A 21,458-nucleotide genomic window follows, 5' to 3' on the forward strand; every position below is an offset into this window, starting at 1 on the left:
AGCCCAGAATGGCATCACATTTGTTGCAATTCTCCTACCTCAGCTTCTTGAACAGGTTGAGATTACAGACAGGAACCATCACGTCCCTATGAGGCTCACTTGTTGAAAGTCTGGTTCTAAATGCAACAGTGTTAAGAATGATCATGAGGAATCTGCCTTTACCAACTAATATGCTGACATATTGTAATTCAACATTATTATTGAGATATGAGCTAAATTATTGCAAGAGGTAGGTTCTAGTCGGAGGAAACAGGCCACTGGAGACATGCCCTGGAAAGATATCCCTTGGTCCTGGTCCTTTCCTCTTGTTCTGTTTCCTGCCACCATGGGATGGGCAGCCTCTTCGACATGTTCCCTCAGCCATAATGCTCTGCCCACTGCCAACACAAACAACTGATCCAGCCAACCATAGAGGATATCTCTGAAATGAAGAACTAAGATTAATCTTTGGGCTTTCAAGTTGCTTAGCTCAGGTATTTGTCACTGTGACAGAAAAAAAAAAAAAAAAAAAACTAACACAGATGTCTATAGGGCTGACACCACAGGAAAAATCAAGACAGGAAGAATGCTAATTTAACATCTGGTTTTGATACATATGCATCATCTTTCATTCAACAACCTTTCAAGTGAGATACTCATGCCAATAAGAAAATGAAGACACATGAAGGTTAAGTAACTTGTGCAGTGGCACAGGGTACATCAGACTGGCATGGATGCCAAGACAGCCCTTAGGGTATTATGGGGTGTGGTAGCATTTATAAATAAACTTTGAGTAAGAAAATATCTATGTTACACTACTATTAAGAGGTTATTTATATTATAGTTAATATTTCATTTTGCAAAGATTAATTTAGGATTAAAATGTCAGAGTGGAACTTTGATGCCAGGGGATTTTAAAATTCACTTGAAAGTGAGATTACGCAAAAATTAAGACGTATGGATTCATGATGTTGCTATATTTCCAGAAGAGGAGCTTGCACTCCACCTTGTGAGGTCACAGAAGTCCCAAGAAAAGCTGCCTGTAGAGGTAACAAACTCCACACATCACACCAAGCCCTACATCTGCTTGTCCATGCATCTAGTCGGGTTCCCTTAGATCATCATTTGCGACCATAAGTAATGTAGAGATGATGACCGGAGTCCACATCCACCCTGATTGTAGCATAAATGGATTAATATTTGCTGTAGAGACTTTCCTTTAAGTAAATTATACATTTCCACTCCCCATCAGTAGTTATCCACATGCTAGTCAAACACATGTGTTGATGTAGTTAATTCCTACTATACTTTTTAGGGGAAAATCAAAAGCAGTCACTATATATAGTCTACTCGTCAGTTGACTGTAAAAGCCTGTAGTCAGTATGCACCTTACAAAGAGATGTCATCTGAATGTAAGCTAAAAGAGACAAATATATCTTAGATACATATGAATTCCAAAGAACACTATTTCAAGTTGGTTTGCAGTACCACTAATAATAGAATGACATCTTTTAACTGTTCCTGTACAGAGCTCCACACTGCGTGGGCACTAAAAGGTGTCAGAAATGGAGAGGACTCAGGCACAAACTGTTTGTAGCTAGACAATGAAAAAAAGCTCATTTTTTAAAAATAAAATCCATTATTAAAATAATATAATATAGTATGTAGCTAGAAGTTATAAATTAAGAGAGACAATACCTAGGGGAATCACTCTACCCAAATACAAATATATTAATAAACACACAGGAACCCTAACACTATCAAAAGGAAGGTGGTCACCACCGAAGTTAGAACTGCAGGCAGCTTTATCTGAGTGAACAACATCAAAACACAAATACCCTCCAAGACAGGCATGTAATTTTAATTTTAAATTGAAGCATTTCCTACACCAGCACTTTTTAATAGATTTTTTTGAGCACTTGAAATGTGGCCGGTGAGATTAAGGAACAGAACTGTTACGTTTATTTAACTTTAGTTAATTTAAGCCTGGATAGTTATACACGGCAATAAGACTGTGAAATACCGATTTAGAGGGGAAAGCCTATCACACTGTCTCAGCTACTTTGGAATGTGAACTTCCCTCCCCAAAGTTACTATGCAACATACTATGTAAGACCTCAAATAATATCATTTTGAATCTATTCACAAATTTTGAGAAGGATCAATTTGAAATCGGAAAGTGTTACCTTGGGGGATGGGATATGCACAAGTGAACTTTTTGTTGTTTTGTTTTTACGGGATAAACACTCGTTTATAGCCACGGTTTCAGTTTTCTAGAAAATGTGTTACCTCCCTCATAAACAAATGCATCCCCAAATAAGAACTTCAAACTGCACTCTTAGTTCCCTGAATAACAGGAAGCAAAACCAGAAAGAAACTCTCCTCACTCAGCACTGGAGCTGGCAGTCAAAAAAAAAAAAAAAAAAAAAAAAGCACAACCCTTCACTGCCTGCATCTTTACCTGAGAGTGTTCTAGGTTTCCACCTCTAAGTTTGGAACACAAACACCTTCACCTGCATCTGTGACCTCAGCACGTGGACGTCTAAAGCCAGCAGGCAAGCATCCACCCTGGGCCACATGCCCCTAAGCACTGCTCACAGACTCATCTGAAGGGGGATGGAGGCGCATGTGCCTCCGGTACACAGGAACCTAGGAGCGCAGCATCTCCGTGGCCTCGGCGGCCGGCAACCCTGAGCATCTCTCAGGCGCAGGTGCGCTTGGCACAGCGGTACCCCAGCCCAGCATCTCCGCCGCAAGCGTCCGCGCGCACCTTCACCTCCGAGCCGCGCTCACCTTTCTCGCTCACGCTCTCGCTCTCCAGCTCCACGTCCTCGCAGCTGGTGTACTCCGGTGTGGACACGCCCTCTTCCTCTGAGCTGCTCACCGACATCTGCCGCCTCTTGCCTCCCCGCTTGGGCCGGTGCGGCTTGGGCGGGGACGGTCGCACGGACTCGGACTGGTCGGAGCTCAGCGAGTCGTTCCGCAGCATGCTCTCTGCCTTCTCGCGCTTGGCCTTGCGCAGAAGCACGGCCGAGCCCGGGTCCAGGCGGCCCTGCTTACGGAGCGGCTCGGGGACGCGCGGCTCGGGCGGCTCTGCGGGACCCGGGACTGGCCGTGGCGCCAACGGGCCGTGCTCGGCGGGAGGCTGGGTGGCGGGCGCGCGCGCGCGGGGGGACTCGGGCGGAGAGGCCCTGGTGGCGGCTGGCGCGCGCTTGCCTGCCGTGGCCTCGGCCGGCGCGGCTGCAGCCTCGGTGTGCGGGAGTGCCACGTCGCTGTGGCGCCGCTCGTGCCTCGCGCGGGACACACGGGCGTGCATGCGCATCTGCTGCTCCTCGGGAGGCGGCTTCACAGGGTAGCGCGCCAGGTTCGGGTCGCTGCGGTACCTGGTCTGGTACTCCTCCTCTTTCCTCTGCTTCTCGTCCCCCGCCACCCTGCCGTCCTCTCTTTTCTCCCGCCGGTCCGGGTAGTCCTGGGAGCGACCTTTCTCCAACCTGCGGGTTTCCCGCCTTTCCTTCCGCTCCCGTTCTTCCGTGGTCCCCTCCCCGGGCTGCACCGCAGACTTAGGCATGCGTTTGCGCTCGCTCTTCAGGCCTCCCTTGCCATTCTGCTCTGGAGCCTTCTTCCTGTGGTGTCCAAAGAACAGTTGATAAAATTTAAACAGCACACCAAGAAACATCCTTGTCTCAGTAGTATTCAGGCCTAAATCGATTATTTCATGTGATTAGTTAGCGTTCCGTGTATAATTAAAATTTGAAGTAAAGAACCGCGTTAAATTTATGTACCGACTAAGATTTAAATGTGAACCCTTTGCATTACAATAGGATCAAGAACTTATTTTTGCCTTTTAAGTTTGCATTTAAATAAAAATTATGAGTATTCATTCAATAGGCACATTTTATGTTTACATTCCCTTGTGACTTAAAATGTCTCAGATAGAAATCATATGGATATTAATAACATAACATCTAAAGATAAGCATATATCATTACAGATCAAATATATATTCCACCCATGTATATGTGAACATTGTATCCTTACAATTCTTGACTATCAATGAAATTTGTATAATTACATTCGTGCTCATTTCAGAAACCATATCTCATAGCACTCTGATAACAACAAATTCATTTTGACTTGACTGTGGACACCCAAGCCTTTTCTTTATACCGTTAATCAGAAAACAATGGCTAAGCTGTAGCTTATATTTTAACTTTCTCAGCTACCATTAATAGAAATACTGATGTTTACTTTGTTTCTTGCAGCACCAGGACTCAAAACCAAGGCCTTGGGCATGCCAGGCAGTCACTCTACCAGTGAGCATCCTCAGCTCACACATGCAGCTATGTGTAAAGGTGCTGTTTTCTCTCTCTTCCTGCAAAACAGAGCCTCGAAGAAACTCGTTCAAAGAAGAAACTCGTTTTTGAGTATATATGTGTGCGTGTGTGTGTGTGTGTGTGTGTGTGTGTGTGTTATGTGTGTGTGTGCACCCATATATGTGTATATGCATAAATTGGGGAAGTTAGTCATTTCGACTGTGGATTAGCAAATTGTAGTTTCTAAAATACATTGTGGGGTGAGTGAGGGAGAGCAACCTATTGAGGACAGAAGGGGAGCAAGTGGCAAGGAATAAAAAGAACCATGTTGAGTTCTGCTTGAGGTATTTATATCACAGCGGCACTTCAAAATGAAAAGGGTGTGGACCTGAAAGTCGATTTTTAAGTGCGGGGTCAAGAGAAAGGGTCTGACACCACCATGTATTAGTAGTTAGTAACTACAGTTTTCAAAGATGCCATGACTGTATTATATGCAAATAGTTCATTGTTTCTAATGCTTACTTGCACTTGCTAGAAGTTTGTGTCGAAAGAGTTTCCTCTTCTGGAGATGCTGTAATGGGTGGTTACCATGCAGAGTTCATAAGATCGTTAAAAGAGAGATCTGCCAGTGAGGGTGCTTTAAAGATGGAGTATTATGCAACTAATGATACTTTTTCTTATTAGTTCTTTCTTTAATTGTTCTATAACTGCCAGCTCCTGATGAATGCTCAAAATACGGTCAAGATATTTTTAGTCATAGAAAGTAACTCGTCATCCTTTCTAAGTAACTAGTCATCTTCCAATCTTCCTTCTCCAAGGCTGCCCAAGTCCAAACTGTCACCTGGCCGCTTCAGCTTATATACCCAAGTCTCCATTTTCTATTTATAGACCACTGCCTTTCTCAGTGTTCGTGCTGTATATCAAGGGTCCACATGCCTCTGTAATCCTTGGGATTTTATATAGGTTTTCATCATAGGCCAAACTTGATTCTTTCTTCTTTACCAACTTTACAGCTCTACCATCTTTGTCCCATGTAAAGGTACCATTTTTTTTTCGTAACACACTTCATTTTTCGAACAACTGAGCTTCCTTCTGTTGTCACTACAGGACTTCTGATGCCCTGTATATCTTCTCTCAAAAAAGTTCTGCGAACACATTCTCTCCACTGCTGTTGTCTATTTCCCCTCTTTCTGATAAGGCTTGATTCAAAAGCCATTTCTTTTGTCGTTCCTAGAGCTCCCAGGGTACTATACGTATTTTTTAGCAATCAACACCCTAATTGCCTATGTGTCTGTCTTTCCTCGGATGTTGTTTCTCCATAGTGTGAGAAACAGGATATGTCCTCATCATCTCTGCACCCTCTGGTTCCTGGCACTGAGTTTAATTATAGTGATTGACGAATACTGGCTGAAATCACAGCCATATTCAGTTAGGTAGGCACCACAGGTCGTCCTGGGACCTTGTGCTTACCCTTAATACTTGGCACACCCCTGCAAAGTGTGTTATTGCTGCCTATTATGCCAGAATCAAGACTGTAATACAGACGTGCTTTGCTTTGAAGTCATTGATCCTGTGTTAAATTTTGTTTGAAAATGAGGTCAGAATGCTGCCGTGGGTGGAGACTACTCCTTACCTAGTGGCATAAATAAGAGTTACAGGAACAGAAGCAATCAAGCCTAGTCAAGTTCCACCATTCAGGGCTCACACACCAGGAGCCCCATCCTTGACATCTATGTTTTCTAGTGGACAGCATCAACTCTGATAAACGGATGGATGGGTGAAACATTTGATGTATGTTATCTGATCCCATGATCTCTTGCTTCCATTAGTGGCTTTCTATTATGCCTAAGATAAAAACCTATTTAAGTTAACCCCTTCGCTTACTACCTTGCCAGTTACCTCTCCTCTGCCGTCCTCAACTACCTGTACTATAGCCAGTGGTATCCTTTAGAAAGACCTCTTTACTTCAGGACACATGCCTACGCAGATGTGTCCACAGCATCATCCTTCACTTCGCTTGAGACATTTCTCACTACTTTTACAGTGCAGCGTAAGAGAAATGTACTCAAAGAGCCATCTCTGATGTCCCACCATGCCTTTCAATGGGTCGGATTCCGGACCATATGCTTTAAGAGCACACTTTCCACTAAAGTGCCAAATCTATAAATAGTGTTTTTAAGGGCCTTTCTCAGCTCAGCATCAAAAGTTTGTAACTCAAGTGCTTGAGATAACTTTCACTGGCATCAGTGCAAATATGAAAGACAAGCTTCTCAGCACAGGTCTCTTATGGAATGACATATTCTAGAGGCAGACAGAAATCTCAGGCCTGTTGCCACTTTGAATATGGAGCCTTAGAAGTCATCTTTCCACGTACCCCTCCTAATAGATGCTGGAGCCTTGGTAACAGGTGTGCTTTCCAGCAAACCCTCAACGTTTGCTTACAGTTTTGCTGGATTATTACCTTTCCCTTGGTGGCTCACTTCTAGACCTAGATGCCTGCTTCTGTTCAGGTCCCAAGGCTTGCTGTGAAGGCTCAGCCCCTTTGGTCCTGTCCAGGGGTGCACCAGGGGAAGCTGTGTCCTGGGAAGAGGCAGCTGCTGTGCTCAGGGGTGTCTGAGACCTCGATCGCTCTTGGAGTCTTGCTCTCTTTTCTCTGGGCACCTCAGATCCAGCACCTGTACCTGTGTCACTCAGAGTCCCATCCTGACTGGGCTGCTGGGGGCCACTTCCGAAGAACCATGCTCCAGATCTGGTTAAGATTTCTTGTTGCTTTCGACATAAATTGCATACCCACATAACCTGTTTGAAGAAAAGAAAGAGCAATGTAAAATTTTTCTCCACTATTTACAAATACTTTATTAAAATTATTAATAATAATAATGTCTTCATCTTTCTATATACCCTTGAAAATTTCTTAGAAAAAAAATTTTTATAGTCAAGTTTATGAATGCCTGGGATTAAAGAGTGCCTCTGAGCAACTAGAACAGAATTTTCTTCTCACTTTACTTTAATGATTCTGAGTCTCATTTTACCATGTCTGTCATATTTCATATAATTGACTCTGATGTTTCATTAAAATGTCTGTTAGCATAAGTGCTCTAGGTGAGGCAGATAATTGATCAGAAATTATTGTAAAGAGCTCTAGAATCAATATTTCCATGCATCAACTTCAGTATCTCCAAGGATTTTTAATATGTCTTCTGAAACACAATCTATTATTAAAGTCATTCATAAAAGCTATTAACATGGAAAAAAGTGCAAAACAAAAGAAAACAACAAGTTGTATATTTCTTTTGGTTTCTCAACAATGTGTTAACCTTAAGCTCACTTTATGGAATACATTGCATTCATGCACATATTTACTAAAGCAGTGCACCTGACTCTGGGTTTATTAATATGTGACAACTAAGTGTAAGATTTCTTAAGAAGACAATCCTAGAACATTTAGCAACACACATATTGATTGAAAGGACTCTGGCCAGTCTGAGCATGTCAAACATGGCTCTAGCAGGCCTTACCCTTCTCCCCTGTTACTTCTGACTTGCTAAAAACAGTTAGATTATACTCCTAAAGCTAGCCACCAAGGTCTATTCCCTTATTTGGCTACTTCCTCCTCCTGAGGCTGACTACCAAAGTCAAGCTATCCAAATATTGAAGTCCCGCAGTCAAAAGCCCCCTTTGAATCACTTAATTAACATGCACCATTAAAATTAACCCCCACGTCCTAAACAGGGTTTCTGCTTTTACCTTTATAAACTGCCATTTCCCTATGGGAAACGTCCTCTGCCTCCTCTCTGTCCAGAGGCAGTCCTCTGTCCCCCTCTGGGACAAATATTTCTTCCCCCTCTCTCTTGTTCCATTTCCTTCTCCCTCATCTTCTAGCTTCTGTCTTTGCCACTTATTTCCCACCCTTTGTCTTTCTGGGACAAACAAACGTCCTTTTTGCTGAGAATTTGTTCTGGGGGTCATGAGCTGACACCAGTTTCTTACATTCATAAAGAGTAACTGTCACTTAAGATAAACATTTAATTTGCTACCCCTAATGACATTTAAAATCAATACAGACACAAGGACAAATCCTAGCAAAAAATAATGAAGAATATGAGCAATAACTAGCACCAAGGAGAAAGATGGATGATGCATACCCAGGAGCCTTCTTTCTAAATACATGATATAAAACTGGGTGAATAATTCATTGTGTAAGTGTGTACCAAAATAGTTAGAATACATTGTAATCTCAGTTTAAAAATCAAGTCGGGTGAGACTATGCATGGCATCCTGTACCCTCATCTTTTTAAACCACATAAATAAAGTTGCTCAGAAGGCCTGATTCTATGAACATATCAAGAATAGCATAAGTAGGGATATACCCCAGAACCAGAACTCCCATGACAATTTCTGGTCACCTTCTACCTAGCTCTCTGGATGGGGTGTGATGTATCTACTCTTTCCTTGCCCCTTTAGCGAGACAAGAGACCAATAACATCTGAAATCCTGTGGTTCACAAAGACTGACAGGAAAAGTTTCTCATTTAACATCAACTAAGTAAATACTAGGTGAGAGAATCGTAAACTTATGAAAGGCAATTTATTGGCAATTATTAAGAAAGGGCCATTTTCTACAAAATAAAACATCTCTAAGCTATGTTAAGAGACAAATATACACTTCCTTTAAAACCACAGAAAACAATTTTTTGCAGTTATTGCAGAGTTTTCAAAGTGCTCTTAAGTTAAATAAAAATGGCACAAAGGAAATTAGCAATACTGGCAGAAAGTGCAATTTTCATTGGCTATCTGAATAATTTCTGCAAATGCTATTACAGTTTTCTTTACTCTTTGGTTTTAAGCATCAAAAACTGGTCAATAAAAGACAATTGACAGATTTTGGAAGTGTACAGATGTTGAATATATGCTGAACAATAAATTTATTTAAATTAACTTTTATAATCCATTTATTTTAATTTCCAATGATGAATATGTCATAATTGCTAGACAAGTTATATCCATATTTTAGATGATAGACCAGACCCAGAAAGATAAATTTAGTATGTATTCACTTTCAAGTGGATATTAGCTGTTAGGTAAATGCTAATCAAACTATACAATTCACAGACCCAGAGAGGTTAGGTAAAGGGGGGGTTTGCGGGGACTGCATGGACCTCTCTGGGAAAGGGAAATAGAATAAATTCTGCTGACAGACTGTTGGGATGGGTAGGGACTTGAGTTGGAAGGATCAGGTGTATGGGAGAGCAGTGGATGGAGAGATTTTTGTGGGACAGCTGAAATTGTGAGCATTGGATGGTATGTGTGGAAACCTAGTGCAGTGGAAACTTCCTGGAATCTATAGGGTGACCCTAGTTGGGACTCCTAGTAATGGAAGGTATGGAGTTTGAACTAGCCATCTTTTTTAGCCAGGCAAGGCTTCCAGTGGTGGAACTTAGTTGCATTCATTGGCTTGTTTGACCAATTGAGCCTTCACCCTTACCTTCTAGTCATGGCACAACAAGGTACTCTATAGGCTATGAAAAGAGAAACCTGGACAAAGACCCAGCCTCAAAACCCTCAAGCTACAGTCTGTCATGTCTGCAAGACGTGCTGGGGTAATAGTGTCACATAATTTGTGCGAGTGTTCAACCAATGTTTGCTTTAACTTGAGGCCCGCACCAAGAGAGGGAGCCTATTCCCTACATTGCCTGGATAGCCAGAGACTAGAGAGCCCTAGGGCAGAAAAAGACATGATGCATGACAGAGAGAGAGAGAGAGAGAGAGAGAGAGAGAGAGAGAGAGAAGAAGAAGAAGAAGAAGAAGAAGAAGAAGAAGAAGAAGAAGAAGAAGAAGAAGAAGAAGAAGAAAGAAGAGGAGAGGAGGAAGAGGAGGGGGGGAGGAGGGGGGGAGGAGGGGGGGAGGAGGGAGGAGGAGGAGGAGGAGGAGGAGGAGGAGGAGGAGGAGGAGGAGGAGGAAGGGAGAGAGAAAGAAAGATGAAATGATTCCTAATGATATGCTGCTATGCTCATAGATCAGTGCCTTATCCAGTCATCATCATAGAGGCTTCCTCCTGCAGCAGATGGGAGCAGGTGTAAAGACCCACAGCCAGACACATTATGCAGAGAGTGTCTAAAGTGGAGGTCTCCGTCGTCTCCATAGGGTCCCTCCCCTCAGAGATCAGGTAACCACACAGAATAGAGAGAGGAGAGATTATAGGAGTCAGAGGGCCTGGATGGAGGACACGAGGAGAACATGGGCCATTGAATCAACTCAGAGAGACTGAGGCAGCAAGCATGGGGCCTGCATGGATCTGCATATGTGCTGCTAGCTTGGTGTTTTTGTGGGAACAGTGAGAGTGGGTGTGTCTCTGACTCTTTTGCTTGCTCCTGGGATTTGTTTCCTTCTGTTGGGTTGCCCTGTCCATCCTCAATGTGAGGGCTGTTGCTTGGTCTTCTTGCATTTGTGCTGTTCAGCTGTCGTCTCTTGGAGGCCTACTAGGAGGGAGAGTGGTTCTGTGGGAGTAGGGAGGTCGGAGAGGAGAGCTGGAAGGAGTGGATGGAGGGGAAACTGTGCTCAGGATGTTGTGTCTCAAAGAAGAATCTATTTTCAATAAAAATAAAAAAAATTGTTTAAATTTTACTGTCTTTGATGTTTCATTTGTCTATTTTTAACATTTGGGAAAATATTCCTTATTCAAAATTCCTTCAATGTCTAATTTCCTTCTGTATCACAATAATCAATACCTTTGTTTCGGAATTTCCCATGTGGAATGAGATTGTCCCATACAGTAATGTGAAACAAAATTAACTATAAGAATATACTAATATACTTATTTTTAGTATAATAGTAGCTCTCAATATCTATTTTTGTTATATAAATTATTCATATATTTGCTATTATGAAAAGAAATTACTTCTGCCGGCCGTGGTGACGCACGCCTTTAATCCCAGCACTCAGAAGGCAGAGCCAGGCAGATCTCTGTGAGTTCAAGGCCAGCCTGGGCTACCAAGTGAGTTCCAGGAAAGGCGCAAAGCTACACAAAGAAACCCTGTCTCGAAAAACCAAAAAAAAAAAAAAAAAAAAAAAAACTTGTATGTATTAGGTACATAGAAATACATGAGATTAAAATGGAAAAATACCATATATTTCATGCTAAATATGAGAGTCATGTACAAAGTGATCCAGGTTGTAAGGTACAACACGATTATGTGCACTTAAGATTTTCATTTTTACTTACAATTAATTAAATTTGCTGGAGTTATAAATAATCAAAACCTTGTGTGCAGAAACATCTGCACCAGATTTCTTCTCATAAGATTTACCTATGAGAAACAAAAACTTTACACATACACACATACAACCCCACACACAAACACACACATACACATACACACACACACTCCTTCTAGAGATTGTATCATGAAGGATCATATCCTGATCTAGTGTCATGGGGTGTATTACAAGCAAATCTAAAACAAAAGAATGACCATGTTCTGTAGCTAACTTAACAATTCTCAGATGTTTAGCAACCAAGTACAAACTAGAATGAGAGATTTTTGTGATGTAACATGACTTCTGAAACTTCATGACATTCATCAGAAAAATGGAAAATAAAACCTGCAGAAATTATATACTGATCTTTTGTTCTAACAGAATCTGAAAATTTGTGTTTCACACCTAATCAGTAGGGAAAACAAAAGATCAGATTAAAACTAAGATGAAATTTACCTAAATAATACAAATTCCAACACTTCTTAATGTGTAGATAAGGAATCTCATAGGTAAAACTACATGCTCAGTGAAAATATAAATATGCTGAGATGTAGGAAGTACTTTACAGTTGCCATGCCATGGAGTGTTTTCCAATTATGTGAACTATTCCTAAGGAATATTTCTAAAAGAATATCTCACATAAGGTGCTAGTTGCAAAACAAAGAAGGAATTCCACTTCAGTCTAGCTAATTAAATAAGTTTAATTGAGGTTACTTACAGGATGTGGGTGAGGGCTTACTTACAGGAATATGTGCAATTTATGGACAACTACAACACTGAAGAAAATGTCCTTATTCCAGTAACCCTTAACTACCTAGAAATCCACGTAGATTGTGTAGGGTATTGTAAACCTACTTCTACCATCCATAAAATGTCTTTGGGAAAGACAGGACCTCCTGATACAGTCCTCTTTTCTATGACCAAAAGGCATAACCTTGTGCAGGTCTCCTTCAGGAAATCACAGGTGTTGATAGTTCATGAGGGCAAAGGCCACATCGTCCCCATAGGATTGATTGCCCAATATTTTTACATATATCCATAATGGTACTATTCCACAATGAAGTCTGGAAATATTATATTAACAGAAATATTTTGCTTATAAAAATCTATTTTAATAAAAATATGTGTAAACTTATTAAAATGTGTATTTTTTACAAATAATTTTTATGATTTACTTTAGTACTTAGAAATATCACTCCAGTACTTTGAAAATATGAACAGAAGTTACTGAATTTTCTTCATATTGCTGAACTCTTCAAATTCTCCATCTTTCTGTGAAGAATTAATTCAGTCAAGCAGAAATTGGTCACAAATTATCAAGTCAATACTTCACTATGTTGAAAAATAAATGAGATAGTAGGAAATAGTGAGTGATGGAATATAAATAGATGCAAATGAGTGATTTCTTGTTCATTTTTGTTGCTCTGGGAATGTTGCTATTGTATTGTTCTACTTTCATAGGTTGATTTTCTCCCTTTGGAAGTATTTATACATTAATGTGAATGAATTTATGATTAAAATATGATTTAGAATGTTTTTTTAATGAAAAGAACACTTTCCATATCACTTACTCACTGAGTATTTTTGTTTAATTTTGCATGCAATTTAAAATACCTGCAGTTCTAATGTAATTTTATATAGTATTCACATTAATAATGCAGAAGTATGTTTATGTGATGCTAAATGATTTTATAATATTTAATATTATTAAATAGAAAGAAGGCACAGCATTTGACTTACCCTTAAACTCCTTATATGTTTTACATGAAGCAGAATTCTACAGTGAAAACCTATTGATCAAATCCTTTTTATACTTAAGACTAGTTTTTAATGGCACAGTGGAAGAAACCAATTACTTAGTGAAACTTAGTGTTAAATGTTCTCCTGCTCAAAACACTACATAGTGATAGTTTTATTTTAAAATTTTGCAAATTTATTTCCCAAAAGTGCTATGCAGAATTTCTGGCTTCAGAATTTCAGTACTTTAATCATGCCCACTTCCTAGAATCCTGTAAATGTTCCTAGTTTAAAACAACACAGTGAAATTCTATTTGAATAATAGTAAATACAGTTACAGAGCTATGAACTCCACAAGAAGAAACTTCAAAGAAGGTGGTAAGAAATGTTTAGGAGTTGCTTAGTGTATGGAAAAAGGTAGTAACATGAAAGGGCTTTTTTTTTTTTTTTTTACCAAGAATAGAGCTTGAAGCTAGAGAGATGGCTCAGGAGTTAAGAGCATTGATTGCTCTTCCAAAGGATGGGGTTTGTTTCTTGGTGCTACAGGGTACCTCATGATCATCTTAACTCCGGGTCCAGAGGATCCATTACCCTCTCTCTTCTGGCCTCCATTGGCACTGTATACTCATGGTGTACAGACATACAAAAAGGCAAAATGATTACACATATAAAATGAAAACAATTCTTTAAAAGGAAGAGTCAATTTTGAAACACTGAGATCTCTAGGTTATAAAGGGCAGCTGCTATGGCCAGACCAAGGTGAGAAGTAAATTCAAAGTAGAAAATGCCCAATCTATTATTTTCTGACTTTAAAAGTCTTTTGTGCCTTAACTTATATTGTACTGTTAGTTCCATTCACCGCATGCACAGCTGTTTTGTTCTGTTTTCCTTGGTCAATCAGCATTCATTTTGACGTTTGGGAAGAACTGTGCTGTTTTGTTTTCTATGATGTTCACTGGCTTTACACAACTGATAACTGAGTGTTGTGGTTATTTTAATTGTTATGTACTATAATTCTTTGGAAGTCATGCAGGAAGGACACAGAGACAGTTTGTTCCATAGTGGTATAAACATGTGTGTTCACCTACTGTTTGATCATGCTAATTATATTACATTAAAAAGATTCAAAGTCTATATCATTTTAACTTGGTTTTAAACAGACCATTTATTGCTATATAATGTCTGAAAATGTCTTAAGTGTTTTTCTGCTCATGGTTCTGTAAACATCTAAAATTTACATTATCTAGAATCTATGTAGATCATAAAACTTAAGAGGCAATAACACAATCATGAATAACAGTGAATGAAACAAGCCAAGAGATAGATGCCAGGACCTGATCACCTTGCCCAACCTCCTCACTAGACTTTCTAGGACAGATTGTAAAGCTCTTTGTTTCAGGTTCCTCACTTGTAACACAGGGATAACAACAACAAAAATGAATTCACAAGACTGGTGAGAGGTTGCAGTGAGTAAAGGTGCTTACTGCCAAGTCTGATGACCTGAGTTAGATCCCCAAAACCCAAAAGGCAGAAAGACTTTGGCAAGCAGTCCACTCACATCTACAACTACACTATTACCATGTGCCCACTGCAACACACAAAGTTAAATAAATAAACAAATGTAATCCTTATTTTAAATGTCTCTGAGATGAAAGAAAACATACAATTGATATAGTAAATACTCTATGCTGTTTACATTATTTAAAATGTGTACACCTGCCACAGACGTATCTTTAAAATTTTTGCAATATGAAATGCTTCATGCTCTACTCATTTGTGATTTTGACAAATGATTTGAGGTGTCAGTTAAATGTTAGGCATTATTATAGGCATTAGAGATAGAGTAGTGACCATGGGGTGGGCAGGGGCACTTCTTGGGAACATATGTCCCATTAAAAGAAGACAGTGAGAACCAAAACATAATTTGTGAAGTGTCCAACAGGGGGATATGGGAGCAAAGTGAATAGAGAAAAGGCAAAGGGCATTCCATAAGGTGGGGGCTTAAGTTTAAAACTGACTAATCAGAGAATGCTGACCAGTTATATTAAGCTATGTATATAATGGGGAAGGCAGCTCAGGCTACAAACACAGCTAGGGAACTGAGCAGGGGGAAGCTTCTGCACGGTGGGAAGCAAAGCTGAAACAGGTTAAAGTGACAGGTCAGATGGCACAAAGTAGTTTCAAACAGAAGCAATCTTTGCGCAACAGACCTTTGCTGTTATGAAGCAAGTGATGAGGAGCCATTTTAGGACTTAGGGTAGAGCATTGGTCTGAGGACTCAGGGTAGAGCATTGGTCTGAGGATTTAGGGTACAGCAGTGGTCTGATGATTTAGGGTACAGCAGTGGTCTGCCATCCCCCAGGTTGCTGTGGTGAAGATCAAATGGAGGGAATCAAATGTCAGGTTTTTTAAACCGAATTTGACACTGCTATTTTTGGCTTGTCTTTGCCCCATGTGGTTACCAGCCTTTGGAGTTATCTTTTTTGGTATCATTTTGTTGAAGGCATACCACTTTTCACAGACAGCCCAAAGCTGAACTCTTTACCAGATAGTTTGTACTTTAACAGCATTTAAACATAGACTGATGTTTATCCTCTACATTTTGTCTTACAACACAAGGTATCCACCCGTTCATCAAAATTAATTGAATATGCTGCTCACTGGTCACATCCCTCTGCTCAATAAGAGAGCTTCTCTCCATCATTTTCACCATGATGACTTCTAAAGCAATTTATTTTGGAGCACTTATAAAACAAATAAATATTTGATTAATAAATAATAACTATGCCTACTATGTAAACATAATATCTGCATTATAGAGCATACAAAAGAGAAATTTAATAAGATAAACTATACTTAAGCTTTTAACTACATTTGCTACTCAAACAGATTACCTTTTAGTATAAGCCAATGTCTTAAAATCATTACCTGCATGCAGCTTAGTCACCATTTCAAATACCTAAGTACATTCCTTCTCATTTTTAACATGTGTTGAATGACAGAAACCTTAGACTCCAAAAGTACAATATAGGCATGATTATGCTTTCCACAAAATGGATTCTTATCCTGCATTATATGTCCCATCCAAGCAATAATCAAAGGCATTAATATGAGATTTATCCTAGCTTACTTTGTCTTTAACTATTCATCAAGCTTTCTTAATTGTGACTCCTGAATACCATGACTCTCCCACATATCTATTGCCTTGTTATCTCTACCGACAAAGTAGAAACCCTCATTTTTCTCCATCAAGATTTCCAACACCAATATCTTAACTGAGTTTTCTGCTCTTCATTTTTCATTCAATAAATCCTGTATCCTTTTCCAAATCTTACACACTTTAAAATTGACACCCTATCCCCTGCAGTGGTACTGTGGATTGAACCGAAGGCCTCATGTATGCTCGCTCCACAATACTGCTGCTCTAATAAGCTACAGCCCCAGCCCTTAAACTTGCTTCCTCTTTTCCACAGGGATTGAAAACTCTTTGACATATAGTAGCTCTTGCCAACTCTTCTAATCTAATATGTTTCCTACATGAACACACACAACATACCACACACATGTGTATTTTAGTTTTCTGAACATCCTGCCAGGTATATAATACTTGTCAATCTATTGTACTCTTGTTTTCAGATTATTTCCAAAATGATTATATGCAGTTTACAATTATTTCATTATTTATATCTGATGCAATACTTCATATATACATTGACATTATAAAACTTTAATATGGAGATAGGCTGCCCTCAGATTTTCTCCATGATTTCTGTTCTCCGAGACCCAATCCTCCAGTCTCATCTCTAGCACTTCAACAGAACACCAGCTGCAGCCTTCCTTCCAACCTCCCCACATCTCTTGTGGATCCCACAGACCATCTCCTCCTAACCTTCCTTCACCCACTTTGGCCCAGACCCCAACTCCAGCAGGCATGCCCTGCAAACCCAAGGCCCACTCTCCCCGGGGCAAAAAGTAGGCTGAGGGGGAAGCCACACTTCTTGTACTGCTCCTAAGATCCAATCCTCCCAGTCTCATCCCCAGCTCTATAACAGGAAACCTTCTGTGTTCTTCCTTTCTTCTCTAACCCCATCGCTAATGGATCACAGAGACCTTCTCATCCAATCCTCGTTCTCATCCAACCCTCCTTCTCCCAACTCATCCCAATATCCCAGCCTCCAAAACCAGCAGACATTCCCTGTGAACATGCCAGCTGAGCAGGCCAGGAAAACAGGCAACACACAGGCATCACACTCCCCAGAAGTCCAAAGGAGAGGCAGAAACCAAAAAGCAAAATACCCATCCAACAAAGACATATCCAGAAAACAGTACCCAGAACTTTAAACATCCCAAATCCAGATGCTTAGACACCAGCATAAACACCACACAGTCAATAACAATCAAGGCAATTTGTCTCCACTAGAGCCCAGCTATCCTACCACAGCAGGCCCTGCATCTAATGAGATGACCATGCACCACATAAACAAACTGAAAGAAAAAAAAAAAACCTGCATGGTCATCTCATTAGATGCAGAAAAGCCTTTGAATCCAACACGACTTCGTGATAAAAGTTCTGGAGAGATTACGAACACAAGGGTCATACTTTACATACTAAAGGCAATTTACAGCAAGCTTGTAGTGAACATCAAGTTAAGCAGAGAAAAACAATGCCATTCCACTAAAATCAGGAGCAAGACAAGGCTGTCTACTCTCTTGCTATCTATTTGATATAGTATTTGAAGGTCTAGCTAGAGCAATAAGACAACTGAAAGAGGTCAAGGAGATACAAATTGGAAATGAAGAAGTCAAAACATTGTCATTTGCAGATGATGTGAAAGTATACATAAATGACACTAAAATTTCCACCAGGGAACTTATAAAGCTGATAAACACTTTGAGGGAATTATCTGGATACAAGATTAACTAAAAAAAAAAAAAAGAAGGAAAAAAAAAAAACAGTAGCCCTCCTATATACAAATGACAAACTGTCTGAAAAAGAAATCAAAGAAACAAAACCTTTCACAAAATCCTCAAATAATATAAAATATCTTGGAGTTAACTCTAACCAAGCAAGTGAAAGGCTTGTATGACAAGGAAAAAAACCTTCAAGTCTTTGAAGAAAGAAAATGAAGAAGATATTAGAAGATAGAAGGATCTCTCATACTCATAGATTGGTAGGATTAATATAGAAAAAAAATGGCCATCTTAACAAAAGCAATCTACAGATTCAATGCAATCCCCATCAAAATCCCAACACAGTTCTTTACAAACTTTAAACGGATAATTCTCAACTTCATATGCAAAAACAAAACAAAACAAACAAACAAATAAAATAGGATAGCTAAAACACTCCTGAAAACAACGACAAAACAAACTGCTGGAGGTATCAGCATCCCTGATTTAAAGTGGGACTATAGAGCTATAGTAATAAAAACCATATGATATTGGCATGAATACAGATATGTTGATCTAAGCAATCTAACTGAAGACCTAGACATAAATCCACACAACTACAGACACCTGTTGTTGTTGTTTTTTATAACAAAGTCAGATATGCACATTGGAATAGAAGGTAGCATCTTCAACAAATGATATTGGTCTAACTGGATGTCAGATCAGCATGTAGAAGAATGCAAATAGATCTATATTTAAGACCCAGCACAAAATTCAAGTCCAAGTGGATCAAATAACTTAAGATCAAACCAGATACACTGAACCTGAAAAAAGAGAAAGTGGGGAATGGCCTTGAATGCACTGGCACAGGAGACTCTGAACAGAACACCAATAGTGCAGGCACTAAGGTCAACAATCAGGCCAGGCAGTGGTGGCAGGAGCCTTTAATCCTAGCACTCAGGAGGCAGAGGTAGGCGATTCTCTGGAGGCCAGCCTAGGCTACAGAGTGAGTTCGAGAAATAGGTGCAAAGCTACACAGAGAAACCCTGTCTCAAAAACAAACAAACAAATAAACAAACAACAACAACAAAAGATCAACAATCAATAAATGGGACTTTATGAAACCAAAAAGCTTCTATAAAGCAAAGGACACCATCATTTGGAAAAAGCAGCAGCCTACAGAATGGGAAAATGTTTTTTTGTTTTTGTTTTTGTTTTTGTTTTTGTTTTTACCAACTCCACATCTGATAGAGTACTAATATCCATAATATATAAAGAACTCGAGGAGACTAAATATAAAAAATAGCAAGCATTGGGTGATCCTTGGGTCTTTCCTAGGGTCCCGTTTTCTAGGTAGCCTCCCTGGAGTTGTGTAGCAGTCTAGTCATCTTTGTTTTACATCTAGTATCCTCCTATGAGTGAGTACATACCGTGTTTGTCCTTCTGAGTCTGGGTTACCTCACTCAGGATGATTTTTTCTAGATCCATCCATTTGCCTGCAAACCTCATGATGTCATTGTTTTTCTCTGCTGAGTAGTACTGCATTGTGTATATGTACCATAGGGTCACCCAATGACAGAGAAATGGATGAGATCTACATGAACAACCTGGATGACAGTGGGAGTAATGAAGGGCAAGATTTGAGGGAAAAAAAGCTTAGGGGAGCAGGAGATCCCAGCTAGATCAAGAACAGAAAGGGAGAATGAGGAATAACAGACCATGATAAATGAAGACCACATGAGAACAGGAATAGGCAGAGTGCTCGAGAGGTCCCCAGAAATCCACAATGATATATCCTCTGTAGTCTGCTGGCAATGGTCGAGAGAAAGCCTCATCTGACTTAGTCTGGTGATCAGATGGCCAAACACCCTAACAGTCATCTTGGAACTCTCATCCAATAACTGATAGAAGTGGATGCAGAGATCCTCAGCCAGGCCCCAGGTAGAGCTCCAGGTGTCCAACTGTCAAGAAAGAGGAGGGTCTGCAAGAGCGTCAATTGTTGAATCCAAGATTGCAAAAAGCACAGGGACAAATAGCCAAATGGAAGCACATGAATTATGAACCAAAGGCTGTGGAGCCCCCAGCTGGATTAGGCCCTCTGGATAAGTGAGACCATTGAATAGCTTGATCTGTTTGGGAGGCACCCAGTCTGTGGAACCAGGATCTGTCCTTAGTGCATGAGCTGGCTGTTTGAAACCTTGGGCTTACACAGGGACACTTTGCTCAATCTGAAAGGAGGTGACAGGACCTGCCTGTACTGAATCCAGCAGGTTTAAATGAATCCCCAGGGGTGCCTTGATCCTGGAGGACATGGGAATGGAGGGGAGGGGCTGGGGGGAAGGTGGGGTGGGGCGGGAGGGGGGAGGACAGGGGAACCCATGGCTGATGTATAAAATTTAAAACACATAATAATAAAGAAAAAAATATTTTAAAAAATAGCAAGCAAATAATCTAATTAAAAATTAATAGCAGATTTAAATACAGTATTCTCAAGACAGGAATCTGAAATGACTGAGAAAAACTTAAAGAAATATTCAACATCCTTAACCATCAGAGAAATGAAATAAAAACTACATTAAGATTTGTACATCTGTCGGTATGGCTAAGATCAATAATACAAGTGACAGCTCATACTGGTGAGGATGTGGAGAAAGAGGAACACTCCTCCATTGCTGGTGGGAGTACAAACTTGTGCAGCTACTATGGAAATCAATATAGTGGTTCCTCAGAAAGTTGGGAATTCATCTACCTCAAGACCCAGCTAAACTACTCCTGGACATATAACCAAGGAGTGTTCCATCCTACTACAAGATACTTGCTCAGTCATGTTCATTGTGGCTTTATTCGTAATAGCCGGAAACTGGAAACAACCTAAATTTCCCTCAACAGAAGAATGGATAAATCAAATGAAGTATATTTACGCAATGGAGGATTTCTCAGCTGTTAAAAACAATGACATTATAAAATTTGAAGACAAATGAATGGAAGTAGAAAAAGAGTGAGGTAACCAAGACCCAGAAAGACAAATATGGTGTGTACTCACTCACAAGTGGATATTAGCCTTTAAGTAAATGATAACCAAGTTATAATCCATAAGCCTAGAGAGGTTATGTAAAAAGGAAGGTTCTAGAGGGGACTCATTGATCTCCCTGGGAGCGGGAAATAGAATTGATTTTGCAGGTAGACTGAGTATGAGTAGGGATGCAAGTGGGTGATTGGGCAGGGGAGTAGATGGTGTAGAGATAGTGTGGGGAGAGACAGCTGGAATTGGTGAGTATTAAGG

General features: G+C 40.1%; 1 protein-coding gene across 30 annotated transcripts in view; it reads right to left on the reverse strand.

The window, feature by feature from the left end:
• The window catches only part of Rims1 (regulating synaptic membrane exocytosis 1), a 499,782-nt gene that overhangs the window by 216,334 nt on the left and 261,990 nt on the right, over positions 1-21,458 (reverse strand). For all 30 annotated transcript variants that reach the window (XM_036167469.1, XM_036167450.1, XM_036167430.1 and 27 more), the window contains 2 exons: positions 6,754-7,091; positions 2,773-3,602 (listed from right to left, as the gene is read on the reverse strand). In XM_036167469.1, the coding sequence (XP_036023362.1) occupies positions 2,773-3,602; positions 6,754-7,091 (1,168 nt within the window). The remainder of the gene's footprint in view (positions 1-2,772; positions 3,603-6,753; positions 7,092-21,458) is intronic.

Source organism: Onychomys torridus, chromosome 18 (assembly GCF_903995425.1).
Source record: "Onychomys torridus chromosome 18, mOncTor1.1, whole genome shotgun sequence".
In the NCBI taxonomy this organism is placed as follows: Eukaryota; Metazoa; Chordata; class Mammalia; order Rodentia; family Cricetidae; genus Onychomys; species Onychomys torridus.